The following is a 9,570-nucleotide window of genomic DNA, read 5'->3' on the forward strand; positions in this document are numbered from 1 at the left end:
TGTTGAGCTATAGGCGCCGAGCCTGAATAATAATTCTTATAAATAATCATTAAGAGAGAGTTTTGTATTAATTGGGTTTTATTGACAATAATTCTGTTTTCCTATAATTCAACTTATCTTGCCAACCTAACACTGTATGTTAAACTACAGTGTAAGTCTTCATTAACCAAATTCTCAGAAATTGGAAGGAGGCCAAATTGTGTTTATTTGATCAGTATTACCATAAAATTTTTTCTACTTCAACATTTGTCCCTCAGAAAAGTAAATTTTAGAATCAGACAGTTGTGTGAAATTCCTAGCTGCACTCTTGAAATCTGTTGACCTAGGCTCGGCGCCTGTGGCTCAAGTGACTAAGGTGCCAGCCACATACACCTAAGGTGGCGGGTTCAAATCCAGCCTGGGCCTGCCAAACAACAATGACGGCTGCAACCAAAAAAATGGCCAGGCGTTGTGGCGGGTGCCTGTGGTCCCAGCTACTTGGGAGGCAGAGGCAGGAGACTTGCTTGAGCCCAGGAGTTGGAGGTTGCTATGAGCCGTGATGCCATGGCACTCTACCCAGGAGGACAGCTTGAGACTCTGTCTCAAAAAAAAAAAAAAAAACTGTTGATCTTAGGACAAGGTATGAAACTCTCTGTGCCTTTCTTTCCTCATCTGAAAATATGGCGATAATAATTATACTTATTTCATAAGATAGTAATCACTAAATGGGTTAACTTATGTAAAGTACTCAGTGCCTAAAACCTAATAAATGTCATAAAGAGTGTTAGCTATTAATATTACCTTGTGGTACCTTTGAAGCAATGATAATTATATAGTAGTCATAGGAATTTTGGACTGGATTCCAGGCCAGACAGAGGGATCTGACATAATTTGTCCCAAAAAAAAATTTTTTTTTGGTCTATTTAGCTTCTTGACACTTAACCTTCATCCTAAGAGTACAGTAGAGATCAATTCAGTTCTTTTTTTCAACTTTTGATTTTTAAATTTCAGGCATAAATATGTTTTGGAAAATTACTTAAAAAAATACTTCCTTCCCATAGATTGTAAAATCTCTATTATTTAGGTATGGAAACATTACATAGAAAAAGGCTTTGAAAATATATGTCATAGTGAAAAAAAGGCTTTGAAAATATGTCTCATTTCTAGAAAAATGCAAATGAGTATGTATATTGCTCTCTGCATAGAAAATAAGGCTAGCTATATATACAACATGTAAATGGTAATTATCTGTAAGTGATTATTTTTCCATAGTGGCTTTTCCTTTTTTGTTTTCCAGATTTTCTACCATTAAATTTTTGTTATCAAAAACTTTTAAAAAGTTGTATTAATGTCCATAATTTTTAAAGAAATATTCAAGTAATACCTTTATTTAAAGCTTCATATATTAATATAAATTGAAACAGTTTGGTTTTCTTCCTTATCAAATAAGCACTTTGAGGTTAATTACACGGAATCTAATTAGAATCTAAATCTAAATTTCTAGGAGTGATTTAATGAGTGATCCATGAATTCCAGACTGATGTGATTTGTATTCATGGAGTAGTGTCATTTTAGTGAAAAGGTGATTAAATGTGTTTACCTTCTAAACTAACATTACCTTAAAATTTAAATTCAGCTTTTCTTATGAGAAACCATTCTCTAAATGTGAACAGTAAGAAGCTGAACATTCTTAGCTTGTCAACACATAGTAAGCTTCTGGTTTTGTGTAGTTTTTCCCTGTTGTTCACTCACTAAGTATAAATATTAAGTGCCTGCTGTTTAGTTTAGCTTTGTGATAGTTGATGTGTATTATTTTAAAGGAGAAGAGTGAATGTTAATATTTCTGCCTTTATTCTTTCTTTTATACATATATATCACAGTAATCAAGTGGTCAGATACCTTTACCCTTAAAAAGTATATCATTTGCATCATTTTAAAGGCATACACAGGGGTGACACCTATGGCTCAGTGGGTAGGGTGCTGGCCCCATGTACCAAGGGTGGCAGGCTCGAAATCGGCCCCAGCCAGCTAAAATAGCAATGACAACTGCAACAAAAGAAAGCCGGGCATTGTGGTGGGCGCCTTTGGTCCTAGCTACTCAGAAGACTGAGACAAGAGAATCACTTAAGCCCAAGAGTTGGAAGTTGCTGTGAGCTGTGACGCAGCAACACTCTACCAAGGGCAATATAGTGAGACTCTGTCTCACAAAAAAGAAAAGTAAAGGCATACACAGCAAGGAAAGAACAACTAGCAAGAAAATATCAGTGTTAGGCAGCACCTGTGGCTCAGTGAGTAGGGCACCAGCCCTATATACCAAGGGTGGGAGGTTCAAACCCAGCCCCAGCCAAACTGCAATTAAAAAATAGCCAGGCGTTGTGGCACACACCTGTAGTCCCAGCTACTCAGGAGGCTGAGGCAAGAGAATAGCCTAAACCCAAGAGCTGGGGGTTGCTGTGAGCTGTGATGCCACAGCACTCTACCAAGGGTGACAAAGTGAGACTCTGTTTCTAAAAGAAAAAAAAAAAAAAAAGAAAATATCAGTGTTAAATGTGGTATATGTATACCATGGAGTACTATGTAGCCATAAGAAAAGATGGAGACTTTACATTTTTTGTGTTAACCCGGATGGAGTTGAAACACATTCTTCTTAATAAAGTATCACAAGAATGGAAAAGCAAATAATCCAAAGCACTCCATATTAATATAAAGCCAGTAGATAATCTGACACATGCCCAGAGAGGAGAAAAACTTAATTCAAATTAGAGAAAGAGGAGAGGAGGGGTTATTGGTGTGCTCTCACCTAATAGGCACAATGTAGGGGTCTTTGGCACACTTTCTGGGTGCAGGACACAACTACAAGAAGGACTCTGCCTAACAAATTCAAATATTGTGACCTGGTTGTTTGTACTCTCACATTAACCTGAAATTTTAAAAATATATATATATTTGGGCCAGATGCCATGGCTCATGCCTATAATCCTAGCACTCTGAGAGGCCAAGGCAGGTTGATCGCTTAAGCTCAAAGATTGAAGACCAGTCTGAGCCAGACCTCATATCTAAAAATAACTGCGCATTGAGGCGGGCGCCGGTAATCCCAGCTACTTGGGAGGCAGAGACAAGAGAATTGCTTGAGCCCAAGAGTTTGAGTTTGCTCTGAGTTAGGATGCCACAGCACTACCAAGGGTGACAAAGTAAAACTGTCTCCAAAAACAAAAACAAGCAAACAAAAAATATATGTATGTATTTATATACATAAATAAATACATATAAACATTTATATACATTTACCATAATGTAAATAAATGTTACCTATAGAGTTTCATGAGATGTGGTATAAGGCAATAGACAAAATAATGAGGAGTTAATAAGAGAGCTTATTAAGGAAGGTATCTTCTTTTAAAGTTCTTGGCATTGTTATTTTCAGTAGGTCCAGTTGTTCAGGGACACATTCCTACTTCATGTATGCTGCTTGCGAAGGAAGTACTAATGTTAGTGTTTTTTCTACTCTCACACTTTTTAAAATCTATAACTTCCTGGTAGTTTTCATCCCTCTTGTAAAAACTTTTGTTTTCCACCAGTATTCTATCCTATCTTTACCTTCACCTTCCACTTTTCACCCCATATACCATATCCGAACACTCCTGACTATTCCCTACTTCAAACATGTAATTCAAACCTTTTCTTTTTATTGGAATGTTCTTTTTCTTTTTCTTTAAGCCCAAGTTCAAATGCGTCCACTTCCATGAATATCAGTCAGGACTGATTTCTCCCTCTTGTTTTGGTAAGACTCTATTTATACTCTTATCCTCATAGGATATTGTGGCTAAAAATGCCTTATTCCAAAGGTAAGGACCATGTCAAACTCTTCTTTATATAACCCAGCTGGCATATCCTAGGCTTCCTGTATCCTTTTTACTACCTTCTGTAACAAATGACTATATGCTATGTTTTAGATTTTTAGATTTCATGTTGTCACATTTTCAAAATGTGCACGGTGTTTGTGCATGTGTGTGGTAATAGGCATTGACATTAATGCCTATTAGATGCATTAAGGAAATCTAAAATATTATTGAGAATTTAATGATAAAACTCACGATATAATTTCCAAGTGACCCTACATTAAACTGCTATGAATGTTTTCTCAAGCTATGTATTGAAAGGCTTCTGTCTCAGACCTTTTTTATTATAAGAAAGAATTTTAGGCTCGGCGCCTATAGCTCAACCGGCTAAGGCGCCAGCCACGTACACCTAAGGTGGCGGGTTCGAGTCCCCAGCCCGGACCCGCCAAACAACAATGACGGCTGCAACCAAAAAATGGCCGGGCGTTGTGGCGGGCGCCTGTGGTCCCAGCTACTTGGGAGGCGGAGGCAGGAGACTCGCTTGAGCCCAGGAGTTGGAGGTTGCTGTGAGCTGTAATGCCACGGCACTCTGCCCAGGGGGACAGCTTGAGGCTCTGTCTCAAAAAAAAAAAAAAAAGAAAGAATTTTAGGCAGGAGCCCTCTAAGACCCTTAAATTGGTTAAATTTAGAAAAGAAAACAATTCAAAATTATCAATGCATTTGCCCATAGATTAGCTTTTGTTTTTATAAGCTTTTAAGTCACTGTAGAACCTTAAATATACTTAAATAAACTATAGAAGAAACATGTTAAACATTTTAAGTTTCTTAAGGGAATGTGAATGTTATGTCAAAGTATTTTAAGTCAGATTACAATACAGTGAATTCTGCCAGCTATCCACAGTGTTTTTGTTTATTTTCATTTTAGTAGACTATAATTCTGCCAAGTCTGTTTTAGGAAAATTATTTTCCCAGTCTGTGGTAGCGCCCACATTCTCATGCTGCAGTAGATGTTTGTATGTATGTGTTGAGAGATGGCATTTCCCACACAAGAAAAGATCTCATGTTTACATCCCATTTTTGTTGTTGTTGTTGAGACAAAGCTTCATTATGTCGCCCTCAATAGAGTGCCATGACGTCACAACTCACAACAACCTCAAACTCCTGGGCTCAAGTGATTCTCTTACCTCACACTCCTAAGTAGCTGGGACTACAGGCACTTGGCATAGCACCGGCTTTTTTTGTTTGTTTGTTTGCAGTTGTCATTGTTGGTTAGCTGGCCTGGGCCAGGTTCGAACCCTCCACCTTCAGTGTATGTAGATGGTGCTATAACCCCTGTGCTATGGGCACCAAGCCTAGGGATAGGAATTTGTCAGCATATGTTGTGACAGTGTTTGGGATTTGGGGGTGTGAATTGGAAATAACTTGTCATTTGATGAACTGAAAACGGTGTTGAATGTTAATTGTTGGAGTAAGAAACAAGAAGTTTCTTCTGCTTTCTTCCTTTACATACCTAAAAGTTTAAGTAATACATATGTATAGGAAATTCCCAAAGGAGAAGGTTTAGCAAACCGCGTATTATCATTCACTATATTACAAATAAAGACTAGATTATACATTTTTTTGTACAAATTTAGATTGGTGGGAAGTCATTTGAAACATGCCCATAGAACACTATTGCCAAAGAAAGAATATTTTACAAAAACCCTTCACTGTTAAAAGAATTTACTATAATTGGATTTTTACTTTGTTGTTGTTAATATGTTGCTAGGTTACCAGATACACTTTGTTGTATTTATATTTTTAGAGAAGGTAGATGCTAGATTTTATTCAGTCTTTTAGTCCTTGAGCAGAATCATAACATTAAGGATAAAAGATAACCACATTGATATTATTGTCTATAATCAGTACTTGAAATTACAGTTTGTGTTGCTTTAAGTAATGAAAACTGCTATTTATAAGATAATAAAATATATGTATTGATGTTGTTATCAGGGAAATGATTTCATTGCCCTTATTTGTATAAGCAATGCTATAGTTCAGTTCATCTTTATAAAAACTTTTCCTTTTTTTTTTTTTTTTGTTGTTGTTGTTGTTGAGACATTCTGTCACCCTAGGTAGAGTACCGTAGCATCATCATAGCTCACAGCAACCTCAAACTCTTGGGCTCCAGCAATCCTTATTCCTCAGCTTTCTGAGTAGCTGGGACTACAGGTGCCTATCACAATGCCCAGCTAACTTTATTTTTAGTAGAGATGGGGTCTCACTCTTGCTCAGACTGGTCTCGAACTCCTAAGCTCAAGCAATTCATCCGTCTCAGCCTCCCAGAGTGCTGGGATTACAAAAATGGCCTACAAAAATTTTTTCAATACCCTAAAGTGAGGTGATTATTTTTACCTGGTTTTGTAAAAAGAGAATTTGTCATAGCTTCTAGTAATTTACATGAGTACCTTTAATGAGTGTACCTAAAGGAATTCTCTTAGGATCAGAAAACAAAAATACAGTTCATATTCACTAGTCCAGTTTATTACTGTAGATTCTTATTTAAATAAGTAAATTTATAGCCTGAGCAAGAATGAGACCCGTTCTCTTCAAAAAACAGAAAAATTAGCTGAGTGTTGTGGTAGACATCTTTGTATTCTTACCTACTCTGGAGGCTGAGGCAGGCGGATCACTTCATTCCAGGAATTTGAAGTTGGTGTGAGCTAGACTGACGGCCATAGCCCCCTATCTAGCCCAGGCAACAAAGTGAGACTCTGTCTCAAAAATAAACAAGCAGGCTGGGCGCATGTAGCTTAAGTGGCGCCGGCCACATATACCAGAGCTGGCGGGTTCAAATCCAGAACATTCGACTTATGTGTTTTGGTCCATAATGTTCTGGTCACCTGTCTGAATGTCCTGCATGTTCAAATCTAGCCCATCCTTGAACACCCAATGCAAATGCCACCTCTCAATGCCTATAAGTTCTAAGACATTTCAGGTGGCTTGGCTCCCATAGCACACTGGTTACAGCACCAGCCACATACACCAAGGCTGCTGGGTTCAAATCCGGCCTGGACCAGCTAAACAACAATGACAACTGCAACCAAAAAATAGCCAGGTGTTGTGGCGGGTGCCTGTCGTCCCAGCTACTTGGGAGGTCGAGGCAAGAGAATTGCTTAAGCCCAGGAGTTTGAGGTTGCTATGACCTGTGACGCCACGGCACTCTACCCAGGGTGACAGCTTGAGACTCTGTCTCAAAAAAATAAAAATAAATAAACAAGCAAATAAAAATAAGTTTACTTGATAAAGATGAATTTATACTCTGATTACTTCAATTATCCATAGTGCCTTTAGCTTAGGGACAGTTATCTCTTAGGAAGTAATCTAAAAAAATTACTGAATAACTTCATTTACCTTATATCTTTGATACATTCCTAATCTAAGTAGTCACATCTCATTGTGATTCTCAAACATGCAACCTTTCTATGGAAGTGGTTCCTTCCCCCTTATAACTCTTATAGCAAGTCCAGTTTCATCAGCATGCAGCCACTGCAGTTGCACAGGACCTCATGCCCACGCTAATGATCTGCTGTTACCAACTTGAAATTTTTAATAATTTTTTAACACGGGGCCCTACATATTTTTCTTCTGCACTGGGTCCCACATATCATCTGGCCAGTCTTGCTTCCCAGAAACTAGTTATCATAATAGATTGGAACACACCCTGAATACTAATTGTCCTATGTTAACTAAACATATGGCCCTATAAATTTCCTCAGGTATACAGGAAATATTCACATATAGATTTTATCTGAATGTAGTTTGGGGCGTGGCAGTGAGTGTGGCTGACTTGGGTTACCTACCTACATAGTGAACTTTTTGAATGTTATTTCAGAGACCTGCTGTTTAATAAAAATTCTGTAATTTTTGAACATAAAAGTACTTAACATTTTTTAAAAATTCTATTGCATGAAATAATTAAATTCAAAGTCAGAGTTAACTCATTGCACTATTACAGGTTATCAAGTTATGCCTAACCAGCAGCAAAACTACCAAGGAATAGTTGGAGTTCAGCAGCCCCAGAGTCAGAACCTAGTCGGTAGCCAGCCCAACAGCATTGGAAATCAGATTCAAGGAGTAGTCATCCCCTATCCTTCATCATATCAGGTATGTTGTCTCTTTTACCTACTTAGGATAGAGATAATTTTGAATAAATTAAATGTATAACTGCAATGCATCTTTTATGTCCCCCCCCTCTTTTTTTAAGACCAAGTCTCGCTCTCTGCCCTGGGTAGAGTTCCCTGGTGTCATAGCTCACAGTAACCTCAAACTCCTAAGCTTGAGTGACTCTCTTGCCTCAACCTCCCAAGTAGCTGGGACTACAGCCACCCAACATAATACCTGGCCAGTTTTTTCTATTTTTTAATAGAGATAGGATCTGTGGGATCCTGTTTTTTGTTTTGTTTTGAGACACAGTCTCATTTTTTCACCCTTAGTAGATTACTATCCCACAGCAACCTCAAACTCAAGTGATCCTGTGGTCTCAGCCTCCCAAGTAGCTGGGATTATAGGTGCCCACCACGGTATGCAGATGTTTTTAGAGATTTTGGGGTCTCGCTCTTGCTCAGGCTGGTCTGAAACTCTGAACTCAGTCTACCCATCTTGGCCTCCCAGACTGCTAGGATTACAGGCATGAACCACCACCATGCCTGGCTACATTCTCCTTTTAATATAGAGAAAATGCTTCTATCTTTTTTGTCTTCATAGTCTTAAGATTATATTACTTGAAATAGCTTTGCTTTATCTTCATTTTACCACTTTATTCATTCACTTCATGAATGTTTAGAATATCTGAACCACATTGACAATGGTAAGTACATTTTGTCTGGCATCATCAATAGTTCCAACTGCATAGTTACATAATCAAGTGTCTTGCTCTATATTCATTCAGCTGCTTAGAAAGTCTTTGTTGGTGGGGAAAGAAAAATAGAAAGAAAAATAGAGGTGAGGGCTTAGGTGTTTGAGATAGTTATTATAATGTAGATATCATTGTTTACAGAATAGAAAAGTATGTGCAATTTTTCCCATGCTGAGACTTTTTCCCCACAAAGTCAATTACAAAAAGGGGTGATTTGTATTTAGAATATCATGGGTTTTAATTTACAGTTCTAAAGCAGAAATACCTATTACTTCATAAGTAGGCAGATGTCTTTAGTATAAGAAGACACATTTTCAGAATTTGTTTTACCTTCCTTCATCTTCATGGAATAACTTGCAAGTGAGTTCATTTTACTAGCCTTATGGTTTTTCATAGCTGAGTCTAATTTTAGGAACTACGGAACTACTAAAAACCATTTTCATTCACCTTAATAAAGAAAAAATAATGTGATTGGGATTATAAACATGTATTTTATCTGAATATTTGTAAATAAATTGGTTGTAGTATACAGACTGTTAACTGAGAGGATCATGAAATAAAGCAATGAATATGTTAGGAACTTCATATTGAAGCCTTCTGGGAAGTTAGAAACCTTTAACTAATTTTTAAAATAAAATTGCATACATAAATTAAGAAGACATTCTGGAGCCAAAGAAGGATATAAGCAAAGGTGCTAGCATTTTGCATATGATACCAGAAAATTGAAATTGAAATGAAAATGTGGAATTATGAAGTGTTATTGATCCTTGAGAGTATGTCTCATTTTGGTTTTTTTGTTGTTTTTTTTTTTTTTTTTGAGACGGAGCCTCAAGCTATCCCCCTGGGTAGAGTGCC

At 37.4% G+C, this 9,570-nt stretch overlaps 1 protein-coding gene across 4 annotated transcripts in view; it reads left to right on the forward strand.

Annotated features, from left to right (window-relative positions):
* The window catches only part of R3HDM1 (R3H domain containing 1), a 153,186-nt gene that overhangs the window by 89,708 nt on the left and 53,908 nt on the right, over positions 1-9,570 (forward strand). For all 4 annotated transcript variants that reach the window (XM_023515842.1, XM_023515843.1, XM_023515844.1 and 1 more), the window contains one exon: positions 7,816-7,964. In XM_023515842.1, the coding sequence (XP_023371610.1) occupies positions 7,816-7,964 (149 nt within the window). The remainder of the gene's footprint in view (positions 1-7,815; positions 7,965-9,570) is intronic.

Source organism: Otolemur garnettii, unplaced genomic scaffold (assembly GCF_000181295.1).
Source record: "Otolemur garnettii isolate 467f Iridium unplaced genomic scaffold, OtoGar3 scaffold00080, whole genome shotgun sequence".
Lineage (NCBI taxonomy): Eukaryota > Metazoa > Chordata > Mammalia > Primates > Galagidae > Otolemur > Otolemur garnettii.